We start from the raw sequence: 13,933 nt of genomic DNA on the forward strand, positions 1-13,933 counted from the left end.
TTTCAATCAATTCCGAAAATAGTCAAATATTTAAATTTTAAATTTAAATATTTTCATATTTATATATCAAATGAAAATCAAAGCTATATTTATATTGAGTTTGTTGCTGTGGAAAGTAATAATTAAACGCTTTATGTAAATTACCCCAAATCAAATAGAGTAAATTAGCTTGGACTGATTATGTTTGGTGTTTATTTACAAACATATACAGGTGCAAAATCAATGCAGATCATAAAATAATACATGATGTTCGCATTAAATGTATAGTCATTATAAAGTTCGATACAATTAAAATTAAATAGAAACTAGTTTCACGGTTGTGGTAAAAACATGTTCTTTTTTTTTACAGATAGCATTACAACTACTAAGATTAAGGGTCTATGGCCTAACCATACACAAATACCTATGTATTTTGTAAACTCTCTTTAGTCATTTGCTAATCCGTAGGTATAACTATTGAATACAATAATTTATTTCACGTATGTATAAACTTTCTCAAAATGTAAAAAACGTAGTACATATGTATTCTCTGTTGGTTGGGCTCTCTCACTTATCGACTTAAACTAATGCAATTAACTACAATCGAATAGGTTTTAACATACTATATATGCAGTATATTTGAATGACATACTCTCTTTCGTTAAACTTTGTGTTCTCTGCACTCTATCAGATAATCGTGTTATACATAACATTCATTTTTTTGATTTTACTTTTACTTTTACTTTAATTAAACTAGCTCATTAATGCCTAAATTCCGCTAAGAACAAATAATGATACAAACACTAAAACACGAACGCTGCCACATGGCAGACCAGTCTCCATTGCAGCGGTTATTTTAAACTAGGCTCCTAAATTAGAGGGCCACCTCGTCGCCATTCCGGGTGCTCAACGGTGGCACCCGCTCCTGATACTGCTGCTGCTCGGCCTGCAACTGAAGTTCCCTTCGCCGCTGGCCGAGATTGCCGCCTGCATCCTGTGCGCTGCATGTGGAAGCCACTTGGTTGTTGGCGGCGCTTGGCTCGAACATTATATCACGTATTGATGTTGCTGCTCCTGTTGCGCTTGTGGTTTCCGTTTTGGTCGTGGCAAAGTGTACATGTTGTTGCGCCGTCTGCTGTGGTGGCTGTCGTCAGACCAAATCGCTCTTCGGCGTTGATATCGCCGGCGCTCCTGCGGTGGGCACTCCTGCTCCCACGGTGGCTCCACCAGAGGATCCACTGGCTGTGGCCTCCAGCAGGGAACCCGCCTCCACATCGCCCGCCTGTCGGGCGGCATTTCTCTGGCGACACAGGTAAGGCGAGTTGGTGGGTGAGGGCAGTTGGTTCTGTAAATTAGAGTTCATCTTTATAATTGCCTCTTTGGATTTGTATTCATACAGTTGCGGTCAAAACAATAGTGTTAGCTATGTAAAGTGTTAAAAAATACTCTCTCTTTTGCATTTTGTATAGCAGTAAAAAGGTTATATATTTTTAAAATAAATTTTAAAGTATTATACCCATGGTGAAAGCGGATTTTTATATTTGACCAATTTGTTAATTTTTTCTTTTAAATTATAATAACAAAAACTGGATAAGTTTACAAAATAGAAAATAATGCACTTCTCTTTCTAAGGAAAAAATTAAGAAAATCATTGAACATCCTCGTTTAACTAGAGACGGAATATGAATATAAAAATATTAAACACTTTTCTATTTTAAAAACAACAAAATTCAATTATTTTTTAAACATTTTAAAATATTATACTTTTTTGAAATGCGGGTTTTTATATTTTTTCCCATTTGCCCTTGCCATAAGCTAAAAAACTACTATTGTTTTGAGCACAGCTATATACGTTAAGCAAAACCCACCAGTTTGTTGTTGTTCTGGCAGCAGGTGGCTTTGACACATCCCTCATCCGTGGTGGGACAGTCCAAAGCGCAGCAGTCGGAGCCGCTCATGTTGATGCTGGAGGTGCCATCGGACATGTTGCAGCCCTCGATCTCGCTGAACTCCGGCTGAATGGTGGTGGAGTGGATGCCCTCGTTGTGGAAGAACTCCTTCACCTTCTCGGCAATCTTCATGTACTCCGAGAGGTTGCGGCACCTTAAAAAAAATATTGAATTTAATACAGCGACCGTAACAATTATAATTGTAAACATAAAAATAAAATGACTTTAAAACTTGAATATCAAATTTCCATTACAAGTTGAAAACTAAAACTTGATTTATTAAATTTTAGGAAGTTAGACTTACCTTATATGGGCAGAGGCGATGATGCGGTCGCCGGCCAACTGCCAGACATGGAACTCGTGCACCGCCAGTACTCCGTCCACCTTCTCGAGCAGCCTCTTCTGGATGGCGTCCACCTGGATGTGCGTGGGCACCGTTTGCAGCAGGATCAGAGCCGATTCACGCAGCAGTGGCCACACGGAGTGGAGGATGAGCACCACCAGGACGATGGACAGAGCGGGATCCATGTAGTAGCGATACTTCCACTCCGTTTTCCAGACCACCACCGCACTGATCACCACAATGATGCTGCCAAGGGCATCGCTCAAAACGTGCAGGAAGGCTCCACGCATGTTCATCTGGCCGGGATCGTGGCTGTGTCCATGGCTGGACTTCTTCACCACCGGCTTCTCCTTCTGTTTCTCGTAGGCATAGTCGTTCTGCTCATCCTCGCCCTCGTCCATGTTGGCCAACTCAGTGAGTCGGCTGTGATTGCGGGTAAGTCCGGCACCATGCGAGTGTCCATGGTGACCGCCGTGCTCTGCAGTAAAGAATTAGTTATAGTTGGGTTTTTATTAAACTTTTAATGGCTACTCTTACCGTAAAGCAAACAGAGGCCAATCACATTCACCAGAAGACCCAGGGCTCCCACGATAACCAACAGCTCGGGCTCATGAATCGGTTCCTCCTCAATGAATCTGTAAAGATAACAAAATATAAGTAAGCATTTAATAATAAACAAACTTCCAGGGAAAACATTAGAATTTAATGAGAATGTTAGAAAACCAATTTAAGTTGAAAGTATTCTACTTAATTTAAGATCATTCATTATGTTTAAAATAAACATAAAATTATCATAATTTAAACTAAAATCTAATTAAAAAAAAACATTAAATTCAAATAAAATTGCAAAATTCAGATTTGGAATGGAATCAAACCACTCTGGTGTATTTATTAATAGTTAATTCCTTCATATTCTAAAAAGTGAATGAACCAAACACCACATCAGCTTTATCAGTAAATGGTATCTTTAAAATTTAGTTATTGCAGTTGTTAAAATTAAAAAAAAAGTATTAAATGCAAATAAAAAATCATGATAAGCTATCATTAATCAGACTTTAGTGAAGGCCGTTTATTTTAGATCAAGCCATACAAAACCAATTTATCTTTTAAGATTATATTTTATGCCAGTGTAGCTGGCGTCTCCAGGGTATCGGTAGCTGTTGGCAACAGACTCACTTCACCTCGCAAAGCTTTCAATAAATATGCACAAAATGTGCCCGGAATGTAAATTAATAAGGTGTACAAGTCACAAAACCCAAAGCACATATACAGACGGAAAGGTGGCAGTAAAACCCAAACAACAAATTAACTCACATACGGAATCGAGTGATTCAAGTCAATTTAAACAAATCACATTAGCACATGCCGATGCCAAGGCGAACTTATTGATCGTAATTCGGCTTACTGCACACAGATCACCAAACAACTGGGTGCGGATCGATGATCCGTAATTAGTCCCAATAATAATACTACGGAAAGCAGATTACCCTAGTGACGAATACTCAAAAGAGGTGACATAAATATAATTTTTAATCAATCAAATAAGAACGTGAAAAAACTAGTTTTTGGTATCCAATTTACATTTTTTGTTTACAAAATAAGTTAAAAACAGATCGATGATCCTCAATATTATGGAAAACAGCTTAGGCTAGTGACGAATACACGAAGAAGCTGATAAAAATAATAATTAAAAATCAATTTAATGAGGATTAAACTAGTTCTTCATTTTGAAATTACATTAATTATTTTTAAATAAATTATAAACAGAAAAACTTGTTGGCGCTTGTGTTTAGTTTTTTCTTTGATGTAAGGCAAACCCGCTGATTTTTTTTTCAAAACCATAAAAAAAAAATACTTTTAGAAAAGAAATGATTAGCAATCATTTAGCAATTCTTGGTATGTGTTTTTATTTATTTATATAAACGAAGGCAATGCTTCTCGGAACTGTTGAAGCCAACAAAATTAACATTGGCTTTACAATGAATTCAAAAATGGTTTCATTTCCAATCATCAAAAGAAGATGTCGTTAATTGTATATATATTTAACTGTTGATTTAAAATTACACAAAATTCACTAGAAATAGGTTTATTTTGTATTCTTTGGACACTTACCTTTTGCAGGCCTCGATGGTGATGCTGAAACAGAGGGCCACCAGGAACACAGCGTTGACCAAAGCTCCCAAAACTTCGGCCCTGGCCCATCCAAAGGTGTTCTTCGACCATTTCTTCGGTGACATCTGTCGAGATAGGAAGTTATGTGATTGATATATATTGACGAGTGACAGGAGACTTACCTTTACAGACAGAAATGATATCACTAAGGCGGCAATGTCGCCCAACATGTGGAAACTATCTGCGACCAGAGCCATCGAGTTGGTCACATAACCCACTATGATCTCCACGAAGAAGAAGAACGCCGTCAGCCACATCATCGAAAGCAGCCGGCATTTTTTGCCCGAGTACTTGGCCATTTTGGAGAAGCTGCAAAAAAAATGAAATTAAAGGAGGTTAGTTTAATAAGAAGTTTATAATACAATTTTTAAATAACTTTCAGAATTTAAATATAAATTTATAAAAAATAAAAAGAAAGTTCAAATAATCGATTTTTTTTCCAAATTATTTTAAAACAACAGAATAACAGAACCAGTGAAGAAAATGGTTTTAGTTCTAGAACTTTTCGATTTTCGATTCAAAAGAACTTAGAATTTATATTGTATGTAATTATTTAGAAACCACAATAACAGGTGATAAAAGTGGTTTTACTTCTAGAACTTTTCCACTCATAAATTTTACAATGCAAATTTAGGAGCCATGACAACCAAAGACCATGAAAAAGATTTCTCCACAATTTATTATTAATGTAAAACGTAAAACAAAATTGGACTTGGCTGTTATTTTATTGCCTCGACCGCATACAAATTTGTACCAATATGGCTTTCGAAATATCAATCAGAGTTTGCTCTCAGTTCATTCAACTGCTTTTTTATGCAGTCAACAGTCAACAAATCGACTGCAATGTGCCAAAGCTCTGAAATTGTTATTGCACACAGAGAAACTGAGACACTGAGACACGCACGCCCAAACAAATTACCAACAAATTGAGTTTTTCAATTGTTTTCCATTGTTGCTGCTCGAACAGTTTTCCATTTAGTTCTCCATTTAGCTAGCCTTTTGTGTAGGCAAAAGTTTTAGAGGCCCCTTCATGGAACGATTTAATTGAAAGCGGGTGAACAATATAAAATATAAGGAGAAAATGAACCCAGCTTGCTGGAAATGAAACTTAGTCCGAAAAAGGGGCTTGGTGTTTGCTCAAATTGCATTTTTTATGGTCCAAGTTTCGGTTCAGTAGATTTGGGAATTAACATATATCCGACTCACGCGAAGAACTGCATTATTTCGAAAGACTGACTGGAAGACTGTTGCTCCTCCAGCACTTAAATAGCTTATGGCTGGCTCTATTTCAGATCGGGAATGGCACTGGCTTGCCAGCAGATTCCCTCGAACGCCGCGTTGTGTAAACAAAAACAGAAAACATTTTCAACTGAATCGACAATCGACAGCGAATGAAAGTGTATCGCCATCGGGCGAAATGGTCCCCCCTTTTATTTTGGTTGCCAGGCAAAATCGGGTAATAAAATATAGGGTTTACGGGGTGGTAAATGCAAAAGGTGACGTTTATTCTTTTTGCTGCTGTGACGACGAGCAAGAAAACAATTTGCATTTTCGGCTAAAACAATATCCAACAACTATTGCCCGTTGGCCAAGCAACCAGCTAAGGCAGTGACATGCACTCACAAAAAATTCTATGCACCCATCGTGAATCAAATTCTCTGTTCCAAATGATTTTGAACTATGAGTCAAGTGCTTAATAATATATTAATTCATCTTCATATACAAATACAAAAGTGTCACCTATTTATTTACTTCGGAAACGCTGCATTTCAAATTTGACTTTAAACACAAATTACTAACTAATTTACTAACTTAATAAGTGATTTAACTGCAATCATTTCAAATTTAATATCAAAAATAAATAAATACAAATGTGTTCATTTAATATCGATGGTATTTAGATATTACATTTGACCTTAAATGTCATACTATTTTGTCCTTCAATCTTGTATTACCAAACAATTTGCGTATGTTTAAGATGGACAAGTGTCTGTTATTAGATAGACCCCACTGTATGTGAATCCGCATCACCATCAGTGTTCCCGCCTAGCAATCGCCAAAGCGATTACACAATCTCCTCGTGTTGCTGTTATCTCGACCAGCCCCTCCCATCCACATCCATATCCACATCAACCAAACCAACGTTTCGCTTTCAGAACGTTCGGCACACGAGACGCTAAAAACAAAGGCGCTTTTTGCATTTTGATTTTTATCTACGATTCTATAGCAATGTGGGTACCGTGCGCAGTAATGCCAATAAATGCGTACCGCATTCCCAACAGCCCGATCTTTCCTGGGTCCACGTTTTTACATCTTCTCCATATGCGAGTGGCTACAAATATGACTAAACTAGATAAACATGGGTGATAAGCAGACAGCGGACGGCTTTATTTGGCAGCCTGTGCGCAAAAAACAAACAATAGCCGCTTATCGTATAAACTTTAGGCCAAGGGATTTGGGTCTAGACCAGAAGTCATCGCTGCTTACAATGTACCATGCCTACTTTGTAAGCTAGCCAAATATTTAGATCTGAGCATATAGACAAGCATTCGTATTTTATTAGGGTTTTCCCTCGAGTTCACTCAACTCGAAACTTGAGAAAAATAAGTAGTTAATTTCCACGATTGGAATTCAAGTCCAGAAAAGCGTACATTAATCAAGGGCTCTAGAGGAAAACCATTTTTTAAGACAGTAATAGTCATTCGACTTTGTTTACAAGTAAAATAATATTTTCAAAGTATTTTTGAAAAGGTAAATTAACATAAAAAAGGAAATTCGAATTTTAGATATCAAATCCATATATTTAAATAAGCAAATTAATAAATAACATATCAAAATGTTATAAATATTAATTTAATATTTAACTACCAACAGTTTTAAGCATTATATTTAAAATATCAAAATGTTATTGAATATGGGTAAGGAACATATAAAATTGTTTGTAAATTTTTACCTAATACTATAGTTATAGTATTTTAACAAATTAAGAATTTAGCATATCAAAATTGTATAAGTATTAATTCGAAATTCAGAAACTTTATGAACTTATCTTTGCTTCAACAATAGTAGTTTTAAAATATCTTATAAAATATCAAAATATTAAATCACCTATATGTTATTTGTTTATTTAAAAACCTACTGAAATCATCTTTCGTGCGATAACAGAATTTATATTTGCAATATCTCGTCTAATATTTAGTAAGTAATTTCTAGTGTATAATAGACATAGAATATAATTCGCCCACGATCTTCGAGTAAACGATACATTTGAACAAGTGCAGTGCGCACCAAGCGAATAAATCCATAATCAACAATGAGCAATAAAAGGAAATGAGCTGAATCACAACTTACATGTGGCTGATAGAATCCGAATAATATATGTAAATAATGGATACAATATACTATACTATGGAGGAGCGTGCGGGAAACCTCGTTGTCCGTTCACACACGAATAAACACTGGCCGAATGCCTGGGCTAAAATGGCCCTAACTGGCCTTTTCCCGTTTATAAGTTTTTACGCTTTCACAGGCACAGGTACATAGGTACACGGGTACAAAACGCTGCGATAGGGACTGACAGTTGGCCTGGCCAACAAAGTGGTCAACTGGCGCGGCTTAAAATGTGTCACTTGCAGCTGATAGCTGATAGCCGCTGCCCCACGAGCTTTAAACTTAAGCCCCTGCGATAGGCGAACGTGCTCCGCACATAAATGGCACTGGACTGACACCAAACTATGGCCAAGCCATTGATGAAATCAGAGTCTCTTTCGCGGCTGTGGGCTGACCAAATATTTTGCCATTTACGGCGGGTTGTGTCACAGCGAAGAGCGCTTTAAATACAACAGCTTGTATGTAACTAAATTTGAAGCCATTGCTTAAAAAAGTTTCCTTCAACGAAAAGGAAACTATGGTACATTATGATTTTAAAGAATCCGATAAATACGAAATCTTCGAATGTATGATAATATTTTAATTTTTGTATTATGCCAGATTTCATCTTAATTTTGCCATTTACGACGGGTTATGCCACAGCCTTTCCGAGAATGAAGAGCGTTTAATATACAAGCTGTATGTAAATTATTTTGAAGACTTAGAAATAAACAAAAGTACTTGGCTTAAATAATTCCTGTAAACCAATTGTAATTTAATTTAACTTGACATTGGGCCTTGTAATTTTTCCTTGATTTTATAAGTACGTGATGTGCTACAAAAATATATATAAATACGAAACATGAAGAAGCAACAATGTACAGCAAGAAATCTAAAAGGAATTTGGGAATGTTGATTTTAAAATTTCCGGCTTGGCTTTTAACTTTGTTCAAGGACTTTTGGATGGAAATCGTAATATGAATAAAGCTATATATGAAGAGCACGTGACATGCGTGGCCTACGCAATTAATTCAAACCATTTAACATGCAGCTCACAGTCGACTGATTCAAAGTACGAATTTGTTAGATAGTATGGGGACTTCAATATGACTGAGGCATGTAAAGCATGTGCACTCTCGGCTGGCGAAACTGGGCTACAAATATTCTAGGTCAGGTGCTTTAATTGGCCTCTCCAGCTCCAGTTGCACTGAACGAGTATTCTCCACTCAAATTCGGTGGTTGTTGTGTGGTTATGTGGGCTACTGAGCCAGATATTTGTTCGCTTTGTTGCAAAGACAGCCAGCATAGTGTTTAGTGATAACAAATATTCGACTGATAAGAGCAAATTGGTGGTTTTTATGCACGGAATGTTGTACAAAGCACTCGAAAGTACTTTTTCTGATAAGCCGAAAGAATTGGTGCTTATTTATTGATCGGAAATTTGAAGAAAGATTTATTAAGCAGGAATTAAACTAATTATGAGATTGCCCAAATGATATAAATGCTTAAAGAATCTAAATATGACTTCTAATCTTATTTAGATAAGCCAAAATAATTGTACTGGACATTAAATAATCAGAAACTTAAAGAAAGATTTATTAAACATTAGTCAAACGAATTTGACTTGAATTTAAATTTGGGGTGTGAAAAACAAAGAAAGAAATTATAAAAATATTTTAATATGGGAATATCTTTAAATCTGTATCTAAATATTAATACAAACAATGTTCAAGGGCTTTCCAGAAATCATTTGCAACTAAATCATATTGAGATTTTAAACTCTCAACATTTTCAAAGATTTATTTGACTGTTTGCGAATGATAAATACCCCAATTCTATTGATTATTTTAAGTAACTCACTCTCACTTCAAGGGAAGCGTGCATTTAACAGCAAAAACGCAATCAAATAATTATTTTAATGGTAAAAATTGCAGTTGACCCACAAACGGTAGAGGAGCAAACGAAAAGTAATCATTTGTTCTGGCCGACGACAACGTGGCGACGATTAACCCGGTTCTTTTTTTTTTTTTTTTTTTTTTTTGTTTGGAGACCTCCGGGAACGGAAGGGTGATGTGGGGGTGCTCCTGGAAAAAAAGGGGCGGCGAAAAGAAAGGCAAAGTAAGAGCCGGATTGGGCGGTGGGAAGTCCAACCTAGTTGCGTTTCGCCATGGGCAAAACAAAGGAAAAAATATTAAAAAGAATTGCATCAGGATGGCAGAGAGGTAGATATAAATATATACATATTTACATATATGGGCATTTGCAAACATTGCATGGATGTGTCAGCTAAAAATATGGGCTACCCAATTTGCATGAAATGGCGGCAATAAATAAAAAGCGAAATCAAATTTCAATGGTTACAGTAATATAAAAGGGGGAAAAAAACCCTTTTTTTTTGTCAGAACATCTGACAAAACTATGTCAAGGCTGAGATTATAAAATGCTAGAATAAAATGAACGTAGTGGGAGGAGGCTTATCTGGACCTGGGCTAACCTACTTTAGTTGCAGTCGTAAATTTAAGCTACTTTATGATGGCCGGTGGGCAAACATAACCCACTTTTGGCCTCATTTTGCAGTTGCAGTCAATATGTTTGTTTACCTACAATTCAAATTGGCCAGTATCAATTAATAAAATGCTGCTCAAATATTCACCCCTCAAAACCGAACCAAATCAACTGAATAAATAGGTAACTATACTACTATAATACATACTGAGTATAAATCAGAGCACTGAGTAGTGCTCTTTTGTGTGTTTTAATTTGTTTGCCACAAAATTGTATTAGCACATATTGATTTTTCTTCTCATCGGCCGCCACGTTGCTTTCAATTTCAGTAAATTTGAACTGGGGAGAGAGCAAAAAGAGTTGCAAAAGTGTCGGGGCCTGACCTTTAAATCGAATTATTTCAGCCACAGCGAGCAGAAATTTAATGTGATTTAATTGGGTCTCGAATACACGGATTTTATGCAACCGTGAAAAATTCACATCAAAATTGCAAAGAATTTGGAATTTATATACAATAAAGAAAACAAAATAATAGAGGAATTATTTTCAATATTAAAAATATATATATTGTATGTTTACTGAATAAAATCTATATTATATTATATACAACCTATAAAATCAAATATATACCACCATTTCCTTAGTACTTATCGATGGTAATATAAATAAATAAATAAAAAAACTATAAAACCATCAGCAAATCGATTGAATTTATATTAAACAATTTGTTTTTCCCCTAAATCTTAAAAAAGGGGGTTTGCCAAGAAAGTAACTTAAACAACCGCAGTGAGTCACAAAGAACTTCAGATAAAATATCCAGCAAGACGCGATGATTAAGCCAATACAACCGGTTTTCGAGGATGGGAAGAGGGCCATAAATCAAGTATAACAAGTCCTAGACAAAGACCCTCAAAAGGAAGCGAGCGGAGATTAAGATCGATTGTCGAAATGCAGATATAACATGGAAATAACACGGGCTACCTGGCCACGCCCACCCGCCTAGTTCGGTGACCCAGGTGGCGGTAATAACAAAATAACAATGATAATAATTCTTTTGGGTCAGCAAGACACGATCGTACAGGTTTCCTCGACGGAAATTAGCTACCTAAGATCAAAGGTTTAAATGTAAAAATAAAATAAACCTAGATAAGTGAATAATAACAAGTGTATATTATTTTCCTAACGTTATAATAAATATCTTTTTAATTACGACCTAATTACGAAACATTTAATTCTAGAATATACATCTTCAGAACACATCTAACAGTTCAAGCGTTCATCAACTGATTTCAATTTAGTTAAATAAAATAATTTATAAAGAGTTAACAATTTTATATAATAATTATAACTTACCGAAGCTTTTAATGTGGGAATCGGTATTTTAGTAGTTGATGTTGCTTAGCAGAAACGCGACTCCAAATGAAGTTGCTAAAAACGAAATTTTTATTGGTTTAAGACTCAACCCATTTTCATTATTTGAACACAATAATTATTAGGGTTAATAAGGTTAAAGGTTATTCAAATTTCGACTTATAATCGCACTGGCAACCCCTAACAATCAATAATATAGCCCTTATAATATATATGTACTTTAAAGTTAAATATTTTTTCCATTTGAAAGGTTTAATAAACATACATACATATTACAAATTTAAATTTTTATGACGCATTTTGGTAATGGATATGAAATACAGAGCTCCCTCCTAATATTAATAAAGTTATTCTTTAATTTTTTAATTCCCGTTCAATTAAGAACGAATACATTTTTAAAAAATTTATACATCTTTGAACGAAGTCATATATTAATCAAGTTATTAAATATTTATTTACTTCTTACGCAATTATGCTAAAATCAATAAAGTTTGGCAAAACCAATGTTTACTGTATGTCTGATGAGAAATTGTTTGTATTTATCTTGCTGGCAATTTCAAGATGCAAATTTCTTGACTGTTTGAATTCACCAGTTCCTGATAGCCGATATTCACAGTATTTACAAGACACCAAATGGGGCGGTGAGGGTGGTGCTGGGCACGAACAGCGTGGCGATAAAAGTGGAGTGAAAAGAAAAACAACTTCCGATATTCGCCGTTGTTTTTTTTTTGTTGCAAAGAGCAAAGTGCCGAGTGAAAAGAAATAGTAAAAGCATTGATTGCAATAGTACAAAGTTATCTTGGATTTTGCAAAAATTCCTTTGCTTTCTTCTTTTTCCGCCTCTTTTGGGGGTGGCACGCATACATACAAACAGGGGGTATATACGTGTATGTATTGTGTATACGCAAGGTAATTGTGCACAGTCACAATGGACGAGGGGAATGGGGCGGGGCGGGGCGGTGTATACTAAGAACGATTCACAATTGCACGTGCACTTGACGCGACTTCCGGATAACTGTTCTCTCTTGGATTTTACCGAATTGCTGCCTTTGCCTTTCTGGTTGCGTTTTTTGCCGCACTTCGGAGCGGTGCACTAACGATGGAACAGCGCGGTCGACGATTTTTAATTTTTTTAATTACACTCCACTCCTAGAGGTGGAGAAACGTCGATAGAAACAGCAAGAGATGGCAGGGATATCGATATAACACATCGATGCTTCATTCCCGATTAGCCTGCACTCAAACCATACATGGCCATCTATCCATGACTTAAACCGAAGGCTAAGGACATCAAAAACCAGAAACTCAGAAGAAAAAGAGAGAGAGAGAAAGAGCCAAAATTCCGTTAGATCCTCGACGATTCCTTTTACTGTTTCTTTCTCTCAATCGGCCACCATTTGCCATTTTCTCGCTGCGCTTTTTTCCCGCCGGACGCGTCTTATTTTAAAGCGTGTTGTTCTTCAATTTTTGGCCAATTAAACATTGAAAAAAATAAAATAAATTAATAAAAACGAGCTAGTCATGGCGGAAACGTAATAATATAATTCAACAGTTTGCAATTAGCAAAAAATATCGGTTCTCTATTTCACATGTGTGTGACCCGCGAAAATTTAACTTTATTCATTCCACGATATTATTAAATTACAAAGTTGGTACCTTACTTAAAAACTAGTCATAATCGGTCAATAATCGTTTCATCTTTAGATGTTTTGCAAGCTGTGAAATAAATTGCCAATAAAATATTAATGATGTATGTATAACCATGCTCGCAACAACACATTTACACAGTTGTCGCGCGTTTGTAAAGTGAATACGCCGTGTTTTCCATTTCATCGTATGAAACTGAATTCGCCGTTAGTTTAATTAGGAAGAAGAGAGTGCAATGTCGCTTTTGATTGCGGCGAATTAGCTTATGCGTCAAATTTTAAATAAATGATAAAAATTAAGTGAAGCTTTTTTTATATTTTTTTTCTTGTTAATCATATCTGATATTTTTTATTTGTTTTTTATTTTGAAGTGATAGAAGAGTTTAACAAAATATTGAAAAGTGAAACTAAACAAATTATTTTTATTCCTTCAAAATAAAGGAAATCGTTCAATATTAATTCGTTGGTGGTAAGTGACATCAGTGAAATGTTTATTCATTTTTATGTGTTAAGTCATTAGAGAAATAGTTCAGCGAATTCTTTTTTCAAAAATTGGAAAAAAAGTGGAAACCCTACTTTCCTAACAAACACAGGCTACT

At 35.6% G+C, this 13,933-nt stretch overlaps 1 protein-coding gene across 1 annotated transcript; it reads right to left on the reverse strand.

Moving 5' to 3' along the window:
- Window positions 1-164: 164 nt before the first annotated feature.
- LOC108146271 (zinc transporter 1) lies at window positions 165-4,752 on the reverse strand. Its single transcript, XM_017272211.1, has 6 exons — window positions 4,566-4,752; window positions 4,384-4,508; window positions 2,809-2,906; window positions 2,233-2,749; window positions 1,848-2,082; window positions 165-1,324 (listed from the first exon to the last, which is right to left on the reverse strand). The coding sequence occupies exons 1-6, from the start codon at window positions 4,740-4,742 to the stop codon at window positions 1,130-1,132; spliced, it is 1,347 nt and encodes a 448-aa protein (XP_017127700.1). The 5' UTR covers window positions 4,743-4,752; the 3' UTR covers window positions 165-1,129.
- Window positions 4,753-13,933: the final 9,181 nt, after the last annotated feature.

Source organism: Drosophila elegans, unplaced genomic scaffold, assembly GCF_018152505.1.
Source record: "Drosophila elegans isolate 14027-0461.03 unplaced genomic scaffold, ASM1815250v1 contig_208, whole genome shotgun sequence".
Classification (NCBI taxonomy): domain Eukaryota; kingdom Metazoa; phylum Arthropoda; class Insecta; order Diptera; family Drosophilidae; genus Drosophila; species Drosophila elegans.